Here is an 18015-nt window from a genome sequence, read left to right as displayed (position 1 = left end):
CCAAAGTAAGGTTGTAGTTGGCCATGTTGCACTTTCTTTCAGCTTTAAACACAATAAACTCCCTTTTTTTACTTCCTGCTGTTGGTAAACATCCTGCCTGAAGGAAGGGTGGACGCGAAAGCCAGCAGTTTCCAAGTGGCTGGTGTGCTGCTGTTTTTCCCCCATGCACTTTGCATGTTAACTCCAATCCCTTAGATATCCCAAAATAACACCCGATCAAAACAAAAACAAAAAAAGAGGAAATAAGTAAATAAAGATACAAATTAAATTTAAATAAAGATACAGATTTCTGCATATCATTTACCATGAGATCAGGGTATCTGCATAAACGTTTCAGTTTAATCCTATCTCAATTATTTTAATTTAGTGTGAGGAAAAGGGATATGTGCATTGGATTGGAAAGTTTCTCTGTTCCCTCAGCCATCTTCCTGCAGACAAATACGCTGGCGTGATTTATCCTTCACCTTATTGGCTCACGTACACGGTGACATTTGTTCTCATTAGAGACACTTCCTGTTATGATTGTTTTCTTTGTCACTGCTTCCTGCACTGCTTGGGGCAGTTGATAAATGAGATCAGTCATGCAAACTGTTACAGTTACTTAGACTGATCAACCCTAAGCTAGACACAGTTCATTACTCTTACCTCCTACTGAACAAAACACCTCCCAAGTAGATTTGTCAGGTGCCAGTGCGTAAAATGCTTTTAAAAGCATGGACACCAAAATCGGGCCCAGTATTTCAGTAACGGTCTCACCCATTCCAGATGCGGAGGGAATAGCACCTCCCTGCACCTACTCGATAATCACCGGTTTATACAGCCAAGGGTCATGCTGGCCCCTTTTGCCACAGCATCTCACTGGGAGCTCACAGTCACTTGCTTATCTACCATCACCCATAAGTGCTTTCCAGCAGACAATCCCCATCCTATAAGCATGGCCTACATTCTTTGCTCCTCATTGTACAATCTTACATTTAGCATGATTAAATAATGCATGTTGTTTGATTGCACCCAGCTTACCCAGGGAGTCAGATTGCTCTTTATCAGGGACCTGTCCCCTTGGTTATATACCACAACCATCTCCTACTTACAGACAATGATGGCAGAGTCAGACAGCAAATGCAATTTTAGCAACTGTGTAGAGAAGATTTTCCACACAGTTGATACATAGAGTGGTCTGTAACATACCGGGTACTCCTCACATTCTCACTGCAGCCAGTTCAGACAGAGTGTAATACAAGTGAATGTTGAATACAGACTCACCCGTTATTGCTCTGAGATGATTGTTTAAGCAGAGGCAAATCCGTGGATTATATTTTTATATGTCCTATTTCATATTAAGAAAATCCTCAAGCACTTAGAAGCAGAGACATAAATCCATTCTTAATACCATTTAACTCTCCTGGAGAAGTTTGATATTCTGTTCTGGGGTTTGGGGTTTTTTTTTTTTTTTTCCTGTTTATTTGATTTTAATCGGAAAATGTGTATTTACTTAACTATGGAACAAAATTACTTAGAGCTGCTGTTTGTTTGACAAAGAGTCATTGTGAAAGTCAAAGCACTTGATACTTGCCCCATATGGGGTTCCTGGAGTGGCGGAAAACATGCCGTGTGCAAAATTCTTTGCATCAGCTTAATGTCACCATTGTACAGCCTGTGACTTATGACACTATCTCAAAATCAGCAAAAGCGTCAGAGCAGATCTCACTTTGTATCACCGATGAGTGGCTTGAAGTCACCTGGTACAGTCTGCGGGTTCTCGGACAAGCTGACCATACCCAAGCAGCAGGTAGGGTTGACACAGACCATTTTGGCTTGTTTTTCTCATGTTTGAATGGCAAGAGAAGGGAAGCTGGGTGTGTGTGGGGAAGTATGCCCAGTGTGGGGAATGGGCCCACCCTTCAAAGACTGGACTGGGTTAACAGGCCATCACCCTTTTGTGGGAAGGAGAGGACATCACCAAGTAGGTGGCTGGTGGGAAGGATCCATTACAGAGCCTGCTGGGGAGGTGGATTCAGGGGGTCACCCAGGGTACGTCTACACAGCGTTCTGAAGCTTGTGCGAGCAAGTCTCCCAGCCCGGGTTGGCAGACTTGGGCTAATGGGGCTCACACTAGCGCGCCAAAGATAGCAGCATGGAGCGCGCTGTGAAGTTGCCACTCAGGCTGAGAAGCCGGGAGGGCTGTCTACACTGCTATTTTTAGAGCGCTATCCCGAGGCCTGCTGTCGACCCAGGCGAGGGAGCTCGCTCACGCAGGCTCCGAAGGCTGTGTAGACATGTCCCAAGAGGCTGCTCCCTACAGCTGCGTAAGGTAGGTAAGCATCCAAATTCTGCTGCCGGGCAGCACCTGCCTGCAGGGGGGCTTGACTTGCTGAGTGGCTTCCGCTTGCGCTACTTGGCCTGCCCCATGGCCGTGGGGCTGCTCCAAGGAGGTAGGCTGGAGTTCCAGACAGCAGTCTGGCCCCCAGCCTGGGCCAGGGTGCCTGGCTGCCCTGAGCTGAACGCTTCACAATGCCCATGTTACAAAGAGCAGCAAGGCCTGGCCTGCCAGCCATAGCCTTGCCTTACTAGGCATTCCCAACCCAGGGGCATGTCAGACACTCAGAGAGGAAGGAAACGGAGACAGTTAAATACAACTTTGTATTCAAAATACAAACTGTGTTTCCTGCTGCCCTGAGGCCCTTGGTGTTATTAATAATTCCGTGGTCCAGGAGACTGTCTTGGGAACATTACAACCTTGTGAGCGTTCCAGACAGTGCAGACTGAGCCGCCAGGCAAATTTTTCTCCGCAGACACCTCATCATCCGGTCATTAAGCCCAGTGACTGCACCGAAAAGGAAGTGCCATTAACTGGAAGAGCAGCAGGAGACCAAGCCGCACAGACATGGTAGGTGAGCAAAGGGAGGTCCCCCAAGGCATGGCTCGCCAAGGCTCACAATGCTGACCTGGGATCGTTTTATCGTGTCCCAGTGGTACAGTGCAGTCATAGCATCCTGCAGGATCCATCACTGGGCGTGCAGGAAAGAGGAAGTGATGGCTGCTTGGTAGTTGTTAAGACCAGGATGGGGGTGGGCAGACCGAGGGGTCGGAGGAAGAGTCGGGAGTCAGGCCAAGTCAGGTACCAGGAAGTCAGAGTCAGAGACAGGCCAGAGGGCAAGCTGAGAGTTAGACAGCAGGAGGCATGCAGGGCCAGGTTACCAGGAGATCAGGGCTGGGTACCAAGTTACAGACAGTAATCGAATAGCAAAGTTGAGGACAAACCAGGGTCAGAAGCTGGAGTCTAGGGACTATCATAAGCAGGTCTGGAGCAGAGGCAGTCTGTAGTGTGGTTCAGAGAGCTCCCCTGCATGGCTTCCTGGTTTATATCCTGGTATTGGCCAATCAGGGGGTTGTGAGGGGCCACCACTCCAGTCCTGCTGGGTGGTACTTCTTGCCGAGCCCAGCCCCACAGGGTCCTCCCATGGGAGCCCAGCCTAAGCCTGCCGTGGCAAATCGGAGGCATTAGTGGCCCAGAACCCACATGGCCCCAGGTTCTAGACCTAGAGATTCTAACATCATCTCACCCCGGCATGCTTCAGGCCCCCCTTTGGGGAGGCGCTGGCCCAGGCTTGTCTGGTGGAATTCCATTCGGTGTGGACATGGGAGGCAGACTCCCACGTGCATTCTTCAAGGTCGTAGCCTTCCCAGTCCACCAGGTAGTACAGACGGCCGTAAGCCCATCAGGAGTTGAGGATGGCATGAATTTCATATTCCTCATGACACTGGCTTTCGACAGGAGGAGGGGGCAGTGTGGTTCAGTCAGGGAAGGGGTTCCCAGTCTAGGGCTTCAGAAGGGAGACAAGGAAAACTGGGTATATTTTGTGGGACTGGGGAAGCTAGTGTTTGAAGATGACTGGGTTAATCTGCTGGCATATTGGGAAAGGTCCCAGGTACGGTGGTCCAATTTGCAGGAAGGTCACTGGTCTGGAGGTGTTTGGCAAGCCAGGCCTACCGTAAATACTGGAGCTTCTTGTTGCCAATGGTCTGCATGTCTTTTGTGGGCCTTCTTCACCTCTTCTAGGTGGTTCTTGAGCTCTTCCTGAATGAGATGGATCCGTTGAACCAGCTGAGGGTGGCAGGGTTCAGGGACGCTGCTGGTAACATTGGCAGAAAGGGGGTTGAACTCATAATTAGTGAAGAAAGGGCTCTGACCCATGGAGGCATGGTCAGTGTTGTAAGAAAACTCTGCATATGGCAGGAGTGTGGACCAGTTATCTTGATGATAATTTACAAAACACCTCAAGTACTGCTTCAGTGCTTGGTTCACCCATTCAGTTTGTCCAGCTGTTTGGGGGTGGTATGCAGTGGAGATGGATATGCAGATGTCCAGTAGCCTAAACACTTTGCTCCAGAAGTGAGAGGTAAACTGTGGGCCTTGATCGGAAACTGTGTGATGTGGGAGTCTCTGGAGCCGGACTGTGTTGTGAAAGAGGAGTGGGTGGTTGCCTCAGCAGAGGGCAGCTGGTTGTATGAAATGAAGTGCGCCATTTTGGTCAGGCACTCCACAACCGTTAAGACTATGGTGTGGCCCACAGACGTTGGGAGTTCCACAATAAAGTCTAGGCTGATTGCAGACAAAGCCCAGCTGGAGTCTCCAAGGGTACTAAGGTGCCAAGGGGTCTCGTTTGGGGTGTCTTGGTATGTGCATAGCACTCACAGGAGTCCTCATATGCTTGGATCTCAGCCCACATGTGGAGCCACCAGACAAAAAATGGGCCACCACATGGGAAGTCTTTTCAGCAGCCAAAGTGCCCTGCCAATAGAGGGTCATAGCACAGCTGTAACGTCTCCAGCCTTGGGGGCATATATATATATATATACTTGCCAGAGTATGTTGTACCCTCCCACACTGTAGTGTGCATCTTAGCCCCCAATGGCACAGACTGTGTCCCTTAGGCAAGCGGGTCTTCTTTCGAGAAGGATTGAATAGAGGAGAGCAGATCTTGCCAAATTGTGGCATTAGCAAAGTTACTGGGCTTGAGGAAGTAGTGGGGCTCAGAAGTTGGTTCTTTGCCAGCAGCACCAGGACACAACAGCGGCAGTGTCGGTGAGCTGAGCTGAGCTGGGCGGGCTGCACGCTTGCCATGGTATGGCGAGACAAAAGCAGGAGAGCAGAGTTGCAGCAGAAGCAGTGGTTTGATGAAGGCGGTTTGCAGTCCTACTGCACCATCCGCTGAAAGCAGTACGGCGTCCACATGGAAAAAAGGCGCGAAACGATTGTCTGCCATTGCTTTCACAGAGGGAGGGGCGACTGCCCTCCTTCCGTAGAAGTTTTTAAGGCCCGGCTTGACAAAGCCCTGGCTGGGATGATTTAGTCAGGGATCGGTCCTGCTTTGAGCAGGGGGTTGGACTAGATGACCTCCTGAGGTCCCTTCCAGCCCTGATATTCTGTGATTCTATGATTCTATGACTGACAACATGTACCCAAAACCACCCACGAGAATGTTTTTGCCCCAACAGGCATTGGGAGCTTAACCCAGAATTCCAATGGGCAGCGGAGACTGCGGGAACTGTGGGATAACTACTCACAGTGCAACGCTCCAAAAGTCGACGCTAGCCTCGGTACTGTGGACACACTCCACCGACTTAATGCACTTTGTGGGGACACACACAATTGACTGTATAAAATTGCTTCCTAAAAAATCGACTTCTATAAATTCAACCTAATTCCGTAGTTGTAGACATACCCTTAGATGCTTCTCACTACAGGCTGGCTGGTTGCCCTTCAGCCAGGCTCTCCCCTTTGATCAGCGCTTCAGTCGCTTGGTGGTGTTGGTGGTGTCTGTAGATGTAGGTGCAAGAGAGAAAGGAAGAGCTTGGCAAATGTCTCTCCCTTTTATCTTGTTCTTTCTTCCCTCTTGGCTTTGCGACCCCCACTTCAGAGTCAGGAGAGCATTACCTCATCGCAGTCCCAAACTGACCAAGGGAAGGGAGGTGACTCACTCGAGAGTCCAACAGATCCTTTGTTGCTGCCTAGGCCAACAGCCTTTGTTCCTGTGAGACTGGGCTGGGTTTGTCCCATACCTGCCCTGATGAGATGTGAACTGCCTCTCTGCTCTTGGAGAGTTTTGCCTGGGCTTGTTTTAAGTCATGAGGACACATTTTCAGCCTCATAACTATATACGTGAAATTAAAACCTCTAACATCACTATAACAACAATGCTCAGTGCATCATGAGCCTTCTACAGACACCTGACGTGACAAAATTTGCATTGGATACCACACAATCATAGTCCCACCTGACAGGAGTAAGAGTTGTCATAGGGAGGTTTATTTGCTCAAGCTGGCCCCTCCTGTAGTTGCCCAGAACCTTCCCCCCACAGCCCCTGCTGTCCAGGAAGGCGTGACAATCTCCTCTTACTATAAGTACCCAATGAAAGTGCATTGCTGACAAGATCAATCATGAGCATTTCCTGCAGCAACGCTCAGGTTGTCACCACGTGAACCTGTGACCTCAGCAGCAGCCTAAGATCCCTGAGCTCTTGGAACCCAACAATCTCGTCGCCAGCTTTCCCTGATTTCATAACCAATTGTATAAGAAGCCGAGCTGGGCTTTAGTTACCTCTCCCCCCCGTCGGGCAGCACAGAACAGAGCCTGTGCAGAGCAGTGGCCAGGTGGCGGGATGCTACGCTACAGTGCAGGATGAACTCCCTTAGGCGCAGAGCAGCGCACGTGGCAGCTATGTCCACACTAGACATTGAGTCAGTGTGTGGGGCGCGTCCTCTCCAGGAGCACTTCCCCTCACCTAACGGGTCTCTCAGCTCAGCCAGTCTCATTTCCACTGGCAGCTCCGGGAGCCCAGCTGCCCCACAGGATCCGGGTGGGCTGCCCACCCCTTCCACTCCCCGTTCCCCGCTGGGAGCCAGGGGAAGCCGCCCAGGGCTTCTCGCCCCTGGGGAGCGGGTCCAGCTGCTCTGGCTTCTTGGCCCCCTGCCCGCTCCCCACCAGGAGCCGGGAAGCCTTGTCCATTTCATGGCTCCCAGCCAGGAGCAAGGGTCCCACTGCCCAGCACTACACAGGCCCTGCGTCGCCCTTACTACACCGACATAAGCCCTACGCCTCTCGTGGAGGTGGAGTTATGTCATCGGTGTAGCAGGCACTTACATCAGCGGGAGGAAGGCTGTAGTGGGTACACGGACGTAATTAGGTCGACATAAGCTGCCGTATGTCACCTACCTGTGCAGTGCAGACCAGCCCAGAGCTCTCTGCAGAGCAGCACGCACCGAGTTCCTTGCAGGTCACAGCATCTACCAGGGATCTGACCATTTTCAATTTGTTTTATGTCAGTCTAGTTACTCAAAGCATTAACCCTTTCAATGCTGAAGACCTAGGCCACATTTCCCAGCTTATAAAAGACTTTCCTTATGAAAAAGGAAAAAATACAGATGTCAAGGTTCCTCCTCAAAAACTGCACAAATCAAGGAAGTTTGCACGCAGTTTCCCATTGTGTGTGGGGCAGGCCTGGATGCACTCCTGGACCCAAGCTCAATGTAGGTGACAGTTTGGCCCTAGCTATGGATAGCTTCCTAATTTAGCATGTGCTTGACTGGGAAGTCCCAGGAGTTAAGAAGCTGAAGAACTCTGGCACCAACATCCATCCTGCTGGCTGCTAAATAACAATGCTCAATATTGCTGCAATACAAAGAATTTTCAGAGGAGTTTTTTGAATGCTTTGCCATCTTTTCAGAACTTCTGGTCAGCTCTCCCCAGTACAGCTCGTCTTCAGGCTCTTAGCGATCCTTCCCAGACGGCAGGCTGGGTGGAGAATGCACTGCTGGCCTGAAGGCAGCAGCGTCCCCATTTGAAATGACAGGGGTTCCGGGCCGCTCAAAGGTAAGTTCTTGCTTGTTGAAAGTCAGATATGCAACCCTTCCAAAGGGGGGTGCAGCTCCTCTCATTCATACACTGCAGCGTCAGTTTAGTGGGTTTGCCTGTAGAAACACAGGCTTGGGGGGGGGGGGGGGGTTGTTTAACTGATCTGCTCTTTGTAATTGGATACAGTAATGGCTTCATACTAACCCTAATGCCAAAACACAATCCAGACAAACTCAGTGAGACCAATGTCAAAGTGGGTTTATTTCCAAGTTAATAACATACTAAGTGTCTCTTTAAACAGCAGCGCTGACGTTTATATAAATCTCTGCACAAATGGCCTGCAGTATCCCGTACGCGCTATCTCAGAGTCCATCACTGCAGGTTACTGGAGGGTTTCTTTATTCGGTGGGAATAAAGTGGGAAGCAGCAAAAAACAGGTTCAACCCCTCTTGACAGTCAAAGCAACATAAAACATAAAGGTGCCTTTCACCAGGGAGGGAGAAGATGTTACATTTCACCGCATGCGACGCTGCCTTCTGTGGGCTCCCGGCCAAGAAACAGCTGCCACTGTCCAGAGCTTGTTGCATTCGTCCTGCTGACAGAAAACAGGACTGCTGGATTTCATACCCAGCTGGACTGTTTTCAAGGAGCCCATGGCGGGGTCTAGCTGCCCTCGTCCGCACTAGGCTCATGCAGGCCTCGCTGAGTTGTCAGATAGCGTTTTCCCGCCTCCTGTTTTCAGTCGCTTGCAGAGATGCTCACTGATGGCGGCCAGGGGATTGCTTTGTACACGGGTTTGCGATGACCTCGTGAAACCTGGCCACCTCCTCCTGTCTGAGAGAAGCAAGAGAACTCTGCATGAGGCACACTGACCAGCCAGAGCAGGGCCGCCGGGCCGCACCCACCTCCGCACCGGCACCGGGCCGACCAGACAGAATGGGGCCGACGGGGCAGTAAGCCTTGTAAAGTGACTCCAGATACCACAGCACAGGCATCCGTAAGTGCTTGCAATGAGCACAATTGTAAGCGTAGCTCGAAAGGGTGTGGGGCCAGTGATACTTTTCCCTCTCTATAGCGAGAACTGGGGGAGTCTCCTGAAGATTTTGGAATCATTTAAAATGTTCCACAAAAGCAAGAACTGTGACAGGTTCCTCTTCTATAACTATTGTCAGGAAGTGTCAGCCACGACAACAGCCTGCCGGCATGTGGGACGTGTGCAGCTGAGAGCAGCTAACATGGTCCGGGCTCCTGCCAAGGATACGGCCTGGCTGCTCTGCGCAGGTGGGCACTAAACGCTCGCTGCATCTGCGGGCTCCTTGCAAGCCACTGATGGGATTTCTTAATTTAGCTGCTCATTAGCCTCCAGAGTGGACAGTTAAAGTGGTCAGCACTGGCCCCAGGCTCTGCCAGCTTCTCTCTGGTGAGAAACGGGCCCTGAACCAGACACATCGGGAGAGCAAGCACGTGGCACTTCCTTTTCCCCCAAGGCCTGGCCACGCAACCCCCCAGCAGCTGCTAGTGCCAGGGCACGACAGTCGGCCAGCGGGAATGGGAGGACACCTGGCCAGTCGGCACTCAGGCTCCAGGGAAGGCGTGCAGAAGGCTCAGCCCACGGCCAGCAGTCCCTCAGGCACACATGGGCTGATTCCATCAGGAGACACAAAAGGGGCCAAGGAGAGGCCGGTGGCCCCCAGTCCCCACTCTCCCCAGGTCCCTCACACTCCCGTTCTGAGGGCTCCCCTGGGGCATCAGCCTCACGCCGGCCCTCTGCACGGAGCCCCCCCAGCATAGTGCTCCAATGCCCTGCACTGGGGCTGTCCTTCACACCAGGGCAAGGTGGGTGCCGATGCTGCCAAACCCGACTGCCCTGGGGACATGTCGGCGTGACACGAGGGGCCCGTTCTCCCCAGGACACACCGCAGGGCAAACCGGGGCAGGCGAGGAACGCCCACCCACCACCCAGAATGCAACAGCAGGTTTGGCTTAAATGTGTGATGCTGCACTAGGAGACCTGGAAAACCACGCCCTGGATAGACCCGACTCCTAGCAGGGCAGCCGCACAGCCCGGGGGAGCAGCCGCACAGCCACGGGGAGCGGCCACGGGGAGCGGCCGCAGGGAACAGCCGCACGGCCGCGGGGAGCGGCCGCGGGGAGCGGCCGCACGGCCGCGGGGAGCGGCCGCGGGGAGCAGCGGGGCGTCCCCGGGGAGCGTCCCCGGGGAGCAGCGGGGCGTCCCCGGGGAGCGTCCCCGGGGAGCAGCGGGGCGTCCCCGGGGAGCGGCCACGCGGAGCGGCGGGGCGTCCCCGGGGAGCGGCCACGGGGAGCGGCAGGGCGTCCCCGGGGAACAGGTGCATGAGCATCGCCAAAGGCAGCTCTTTCATGCATTCACTCTGTTTGCTGGGTACTTACAGGAGCCTGCGCTTCTGGCCGGCTTCATTTGGTTGAAGTCGGTGGGCTCTGCCTTCGCTCTCACGTGGCTGCAGAGAGGAACAGACGGGAACAGTTTTGTAGAAGGAAAACATTTTGCCAAAAGCACCTGGCACTGGCCGCTGTCAGCGGACGGGATACCGGGCTAGACAGACCGTTGCTCTGACCCAGTCTGGCTGTGCTTACGTGCCGGACGGCGAAGGGAGGCAAAGGGCCCAGCGATTCTGAAGCTGTCCGCACTAGGGAGGCAGAGGCAAATCCCTGCCATGCATGTGCCCAGCCACGAGCCCCACGCAGCGCGGTCTGTCGGCTGTGTCCTGCGGCCACAGGGAGAGGGGAATCCCAGGTCACAGGATGGGAGGCGGAGGCAGTCCCTCACCACCACCGCTCCAGTTCTGTACTCTGCAGCGGGCTCACTTCCTCTACTAGGGGTCAAACTGCAGCAACCCCCTCCCTTGGGTGCTCTGGAGTGAACTACCCAGTTACCTGCCCCGTCTGCTCACGTCTCCCACAGCCGTTGTGCCGAGCTCCCGGCTGAATCGGAGGGCTCCCCAGTGAGGCAGGCAGGTCAGGGGCGCGTGCGCTGGGCAACCCCGAACGATGTGGGATCTTCGCGCAGGGGAGGGTTGGCCGGCCCAGCTGCCCTGCATAGCTATCCAGGGAGCATGTCCCCCCCTCGCTGTGTCCGCTCCTGCACTGCCCACTTCGGTTCAAAGCCAGCCCAGCTTCTCGGCGTTAGAGCAACGGGAGGCTTTCCCCACACGTACAGCGGGGCACAAGCGCAACCACAGCTTCAGCTAGGAGAGCCGGCCGTCAGACGGGAGGGGGAAGCACTGGAACAGGCAGTCCTGTGTCTGTTTAAAAGCTCTGCCTAGTTACTGCCGATGGCCGACTACAGGGGTAGAACGATGGCACAAGGTGCTACCGCCTGGCACCAGGCCATGAGAACCAACAAGAGAGGACACACTTTTAGACTCGGTTTCAGTAAGTAGCGAGGACAACAGAGAGCTGGGCATAGACCATCAGAGGGGGAAGGCTCTGGAGCAGCCTCCCACTACGAGTTTTGGGGGCAAACAATGTAATTCATTTTTAAGAGCACTGGACAATTTTTTCGTGCAACTGCCTGACGGGGCTGCTTGTGATAGTGGGGGCAGGGCTCTGCAGCCTGGGGCTCACTTCCGGGTCATATCCTATGTTCCTAACGCTCATGCTTCAGGGTTTCAGCCGGCCACTGACAGGGGTCAGGAAGGGCTCTTCCCCCCAGTGTATTCTGGGCGGTTTTTTATCTCCTTCCTCTGAAGCGTCAGGGATAGCCATGGCTGGAGATAGGTCACTGGCCTGGACTGGCCAGAGCTCCAAGTTGGCACCAAGCATTCTCTGTCCCAGTGCTTGGATGGCTGGTTCTCGCTCCCATACTCAGGGTCTAGCTTATCGCCATAGGTGGGGTTGGGACTGAATTTTCTCTCAGGTCAGATTGGCAGGGACCCTCCAGGTTTCACCATCCTCTGTAGCGTGTGGGTGTGGGTCACTTGTCAGGTCTCCTTGCGGTTGCTGGGTGGTGCTGCTGGCCAGTGCCAGGCAGCTCCTCAGACTGGGTGACCTGGGGGCCCCTTCTGGCCATACACGCCATGTTCCTGAGTGTGAGCAGAGAGGCCCAGTGAAGCCTGAGAACCATCCAGGGTTTGTGCTCATGGTGTCTGACACACAAAGCCAGGACACATCTATGCGGATCGTAGGCGACTTTAGGGGCCTGTGCAGAGAACTGCAGGTGGCAGCTCCCTGGTGCCATGTGGGAGAGAAGAAAGGCCAGAAGCCAGCCCTGGTGACCAGCTGAAGCATGTGCAGAAGGGGGAGGAGTGCATGTCTGGAATTCATGGAGCATTGGGATGGGTCCTCACTCCCTGGAGAGAGTCTAATCCAGCCAGGTGGAATGGCAGCCTCCTGCTGTCAGAGTTACAGGGAGCCTTCAGCAGGGAGCAGTGCAGAGAGAGAGTCAAGGGGGGACCAATCAAATCCCAATTCAAATACTGGGCATGTACGTCCAGTGGGTAACATTGGCTCCCTGACTGGGGCAAAAGAGAAGGAATGGGTGGAGGAGCATACTCTTGCCTGTATACAGATGCTGGGAGCACAAGGAACACGCAAGATTTGCAGCTGGTTAACCAAGGGTCTGACCTCCTGGAGAGAGCGTCTGGGTCCTGCCCACCTAGGAGAGAGCTAAGGAAATGGCGCCGAGGGCTCTGGAGAGCTGACTCGCCAGTGAAGAGAGAGGTTCGTTAACAGGGAAGCCGCCTTCTGGATACTGCAGCGCCGGAGCGATGCTACCAATGGGAGGGGACTCGGAGGAGAGGCGCAGGAGTGGTTACGGGGCTGGAGAGATTAGCTTACGAGAACAGATTAACCAACCACCTCTGCACAGCCTGGTGAGCTGACAGACTTCGATTCAGGTCTGCGAGTACTGGGACTGTTCCCCCAGTGAGGGAATTCAATGGGCAAAGTGAGGAGTAATGGGGACCACAACGAAGCAAAGCAAACGTCCGTTCTTAGGATCTGAACGTTTTCCAAGGGTGAGGGCTATTAGCCAGCGGCACAATCCGCACGGAAGGAACTGTCACTCGAGCCACTGAGCGTGGCCTCCCCAAAGCACCCGAGCACAGACGAGAGTAACTCCATCTCCAGCCCCGGGACTCCACCCCGCAAGAGGGGCTGTGGGTCCCAGCCCACGTTCGGTCATGAGCAGAGCTCCTGTGCCCTCTGCCAGCAACACGCACTGTAGTCAGCTGCAGCAAGTGAGGGGGGTTATTCCACTCAGGGGCCGGCAGAGACAGACAGGCAGCTGCTGGCACAAAACAGCCAGAATAAAATGGTTTGGGGGGGACCTGCTCAAAGTTTTGAGCTCGCAGCACAGCCAGAGGGGTGGGGGCTGCTCCCCCAAGACAGTCCTTGAACACTGGCTGTACCAGATGCCAGCAACAGCATCCCCCTGGCCTGCACTGGGAAAGCCGTTTCCACTTCCCTCTTAGGTCTCCCAGCCCCACCGCAGCTTCCTGCGGCAGCAGTTCCTGGCCTCCTCTCCATCTCTCTGCCTCGCTTTGCTACATTCTTCCTGTTCTCCTCCCTTGTTCCGCCTCTCCTCTGCCCCGGATTCCTTTGTGCTCCGAAACCTGGCTCGTGTACAGCAGACACCGCCAGGTTCTCAAACGATACCATCTCCCGAATCCAGTGGGACGACTGACGCACCAACCTCAGCGTTCTGTCCCAAGCCCAAACCTCCAGCATGGAAACTATGATCTCTTGGGCTGCTCATGTTCTTTGAATGCCAGACAATCGACTCCCAAAGCAGGTCACGTTCTCACAACTGAGCCATGGCCAACAGATGAGGGCGGGCAAAGACAAGCACTTCAAAGACACCCTCAAAGCCAACATAGAGAAGTTCAATATTGCCATGAACTCATGGGATCCCCACACCCTCTACCAATCAAAATGGAAGAGGAACTTGTGGCAAGGATCCCAGTATTTCAAGATCCAACGAAGACAACAGCAAAGGGAGAAAACGGAAAGGAGGGAAGAACGTGCTGCGTCCTGACTCAGCGATCCAGCCCAGCCCCTTCCCTCAGGAAACGTCTGGCCCAACTGTGACAAGATCTGTGGATCCTGGCTCGGTCTCACGAGCCACCTGTGGACCCACCAGCAATAACAAGCTATCACTTTATGGAAGACAATCATCCTCGAGCTCCAAGGGATCACTGACTTGACTGGATTCCTTCATGTCATTCCTTTCTGTTGTCCCCTCCCTGCCCAGAGCTGGCTCCCGCTCCCTCTCCCTGGTACTCTGCTCTGCCTCATCTCCCCTCCTGGCCCACAAACGATGTACGTTCCCACGCCTTCCCCCGGAGCAGCTCCAACTGGCTCCTGCTCAGCCATTGCCCCCCGCAGCTGAGCAGGGCTCTCCCGAGAGGGAAGCCAAGTGGCTCATCCCCCTCCACTCTTAGGGGCAGCGGCTGCCAGGTGCCCAGAAGTGCTGAGCACCCACGCTGCCAGCTCCCCATGTGCTTACCAGGGGACGCCTCCCAAAGGGCATTGCTGTGCGCACGCCAATAGACAGAGGAGGGCTGCGCCGGCCATTACCCCACTGCCTTGTCTGGGCAGCTGGGCCCCCTTCCCCTATGGCTAACCCCCATCACAAGCCAGCACTGGCCCTTTAAGAGGAACCAGTGCATCTGTGGCCGGTCAGCTGATGCCCCTGGAGCTTAAAAAAGGGCACTTGGGCCTCCATGGAGACCTGGCGAGGGGGAGCCTCGGTGAATCAGGCTGAGAGCTAGTCAGGGAAGGGGCAGAGAGTGGGGACCTGAGGCTCTCGCTGCCAGTGCCCCGGGGAGCCAGAGCCCTCCTGGGAAAGGGGAGCCCCAGGGAGCCAGAGCCCCCCAGGAACAGGGAGCAAGAGGCCCCTGAGTCCCCTGGGAACAGGGAGCCCAAGGGAGTGAGGGCTGCAAGACCCCCCTGGAATGGGGAGCCCGAGTCCCCCAGAGTGGGGAGCCTCGGGGAGCAAGGGGCACCAGAGCCCCCCCAGGCGAGGAGGCAGCAGGAGCCCGGGAACTGAAGGGGGAGCCCCTGGAGCTAAGGAACTGTGGGTTATTGACCTAAATTTGATCAGCAGAACTGCACAAAGAGCCCGTGGGCGCAGCAGTGAGTCCTTAGCGAGCAGGGGAGAAGCCCTGCTGTGTAACACCCCCACGTGCACCTCTCCTGCCAGCCCACCTGAGCAACAGAGGGTGCAGCAGAGAGGCCGACCCCCCATCCTCCAATGAATGAGGAGTAGGGGCTGTCCACACAGCTGACCCCCAGCTTGCTGCTCGGAGCCACCGGCCAGAACGTGATGTAACACAACCATCATTCGTCACGTTCCACAGACGGGACTCGGAATTCGGGCGGGGAACAAACAGCAAGAGCAGATTGCGCCCCCGTAGGAGTTTGTCAGCTTGAACACGCACGCAGGGTGTAGGCGACCATCGCACTGCTACATCCACTATTGTTAAAGGAACATCAAAAGCTGCAGTCCCCCAGGAGAGGACACATCTCCATGTGCTCAGGGTATTTACGTTGCACATGGGACAGCACCTTGTGAGCAGTAAATTCCTCCCTTTCCCTGTCACTGTCCCCTGTTTACCTGGGTCACTGACAGCAGCAGGGATAGAAAACATTTGTTTTTTAAAGTGTGATTGCAAAGCTACAAACACAGGCAGGGAGGGGTCAGAGCAGAGGCTGGACCTGCTCTAAACGTACTTCACACTCAGTTTCTGAAAGGATTAGCTTTGAAGGTGGCATCTCTCCAGGAAACAAATCCCATTTAAAGGGAAGAGTTCCTAGAAACAACACCTACTGGAGGCAGAATTGCTCCGCACAGTGTCTCTGGGCATTTCCCAGGAGAATCCAGCAGCTCCTGAGAATGCACAATTCTGGCAGAAATTGCAGCAGTTCTGTTTGCAGGCATACCATGCTTCTGATCCACAACCAGACCCATCAGATAGAAATTTCAGAAATATGGGGGGAAGGGTCTCGAGAAGTCTTCAAGTCCAGCCCCCTGTGCTGAGGCAGGACCAAGTAAACTGAGACCATCCCTGACAGGTGTAACCTGTTCTTAAAAACCTCCAGCAACGGGGATTCCCCAACCTCCCTGGGAAGCCTGTCCCAGCACGAAACTATTCCTACTATCCATCCTAAATCCCCCGCACTGCAGATTAAGCCTGTTAGTTCTTGTCCTGCCTTCAGTGGACATGGCTGAAACAATGGATCCCTGTCCTCTTTATAACAGCCCTTAACGTATTTGAAGACTTATCAAGCCCCTCCTTAGTCATCTCCACCCAAGACTGAACATGCCCAGTGATTTAACCTCTTCTCATGGTCAGGTTTTCTAAACCTTTGATCATTTTTGTGGTTCTCCCGCAGACTCTCCTATCTGGCCATCTCTCACCAAGTGGCCGCTGTCCTCCAGCTGAGGCCTCACCAGGGCGGAGTCCATGGGACAACGGGCCCCCCGTGTCGGACACAACACTCCTGTTCGGACAGCCCAGAACAACATTAGCCCTTTTCGCAAGGTGTTTGCCAGGAGAAGTGCTTGCTCCCCACTCCAGCAGCGGGGTCCTGAGATGCCGGCCGGCTCGCGCTGGCTATGAATGGCAGCCTTGTTTCATTACACTTTGTTGCCTTCATTCATTATAAATGAGAATAAAAACCTCACTGTGATGCTCTCTTACCCAGCAGGAGATCAAATTCCTGGAGCATCTAATCTTTTATTAATAATGCTGACAAAATCACCGGAGTATTACCCTGCATTTACGCAATGCTTCTAGCCCTATCAAAGCCTCTGCTGGTGATTTCAAACAGCCACACGCACGCTGCCAAAACGCAGGGAAAGCCTGAGCTGGAGGGGGGCTCTTCCCATGGATGGCAGGCAGTGCGGCTGCTCCTCCATGCCGCTGTCTTAGCCCTCTGCCAGCTGCGCTGGCTGGCCGTGGACCCCCTGGCCAGAGCGGGGTGTCTCTGTGTCACTGACACACTGGGCTTTCTGTCCCCCGCCCCATTTACAGAAGAGTTCAGCGTCCAGCGGAGAGAGTACGCCAGGGTAACAACCCTCTCTGTGGGATCTTCACGCACAAATGCAATGCACATTACCCAGCGCTGCCAGAACGGCCTGGCCAGTTCACACAGCTTCCCTGAAAACCCCCGGGGGGAGGTCCCAGTGCTCCACGCCCAGCTGAGGGGCACAGCACTACGGTAGCTCCGTGGAAGATAAGGATTCACCACAAATCCTGGCTCAAAATTCAACCGGCCCAAACCTGAACCCTTGGAAAAGTCTGAAACAACATAAAGGAAAGGAGGACTCGTGGCACCTCAGAGACTAACCAATTTATTTGAGCAGAAGCTTTCCTGAGCTACAGCTCACTTCATCGGATGCATTCAGTGGAAATAAATGGGTTAGTCTCTGAGGTGCCACGAGTCCTCCTTTTCTTTTTGCGAATACAGACTGACACGGCTGCTCCTCTGAAACCTGTAATAACACAGTGCACTTCTGCACTGGGGCTGGAACCAGAAATCTAAAGGCAGCAGTATGAGAAGTGATTCACGGAACTGGGGATTAGGGGGTCGACTTCCGGGGGCTGGTTTTCAAAGGCACAGCTACAAGTTAGGTGCCTAATTGCTCCCTAACCTCCCCCTTCAGAGGGAGCAGCGGACGCATGGTCTGCGTAGGTGGGGAGCAGTCCAATCCAGCACTCTCTTCCAACTAGCCCTGGAATATCACGAGAGCTTGTGCTCATGGTGTCTCCAGCCTCGCTCCGTGTGCAAAGAGATTTGAGTCTTCACCAAGCCGTCTTTGGAGCCTGGCCCGAATGTAAATCCCCGCCAGTTATGGCAACTGCACGTTCCCAGCTGCAGGCCCAGCAGAGTGTGTGCCGATGGGGATACGTTTACATAGAGCATGAACACTTCTCTCTCCGATTTGGCTACTCACAAGATAAAAAACCCACACACCACCTCAGGGAGGCCACACACACGCTGGTCCAAGGTCACGGCTGGCACGGGGAGACAGGCGCTGGGTTAGAGAGAAGTCCCAGGGATGGTTCCACAAGTGCAGGGGGTAGGGTGGGAAGTCAGAGAAAGCTCAGCAGCAGGCGAGGTGTTAGCTACTCATGGTCAGAAGAACAGGAATGCGCACGACTGCTCCAAGAGAGGCT

General features: G+C 54.3%; 1 protein-coding gene and 1 long non-coding RNA gene across 3 annotated transcripts in view; one reads left to right on the top strand and one right to left on the bottom strand.

The window, feature by feature from the left end:
* The first annotated feature begins 1682 nt into the window (after positions 1 to 1682).
* Positions 1683 to 16482, top strand: LOC140895970 (uncharacterized). The gene is made up of 4 exons (XR_012154403.2): positions 1683 to 1789; positions 2793 to 2887; positions 7728 to 7873; positions 16229 to 16482. It is a non-coding gene; the product is annotated as an uncharacterized LOC140895970 (long non-coding RNA).
* SLX9 (SLX9 ribosome biogenesis factor) overlaps positions 8229 to 18015 on the bottom strand; it is a 112835-nt gene continuing 103048 nt past the window's right edge. For both annotated transcript variants that reach the window (XM_073306966.2, XM_073306967.2), the window contains 2 exons: positions 10265 to 10332; positions 8229 to 8689 (listed from right to left, as the gene is read on the bottom strand). In XM_073306966.2, coding sequence (XP_073163067.2) covers positions 8544 to 8689; positions 10265 to 10332 — 214 coding nt within the window. In that variant the 3' untranslated portion in view covers positions 8229 to 8543. The remainder of the gene's footprint in view (positions 8690 to 10264; positions 10333 to 18015) is intronic.

The sequence above is a fragment of the Lepidochelys kempii genome, chromosome 11 (genome assembly GCF_965140285.1).
Source record: "Lepidochelys kempii isolate rLepKem1 chromosome 11, rLepKem1.hap1, whole genome shotgun sequence".
Classification (NCBI taxonomy): Eukaryota; Metazoa; Chordata; order Testudines; family Cheloniidae; genus Lepidochelys; species Lepidochelys kempii.
The sequence above is the reverse complement of the archived record's forward strand: the minus strand, read 5'-3'. Positions and strand labels throughout refer to the sequence as shown.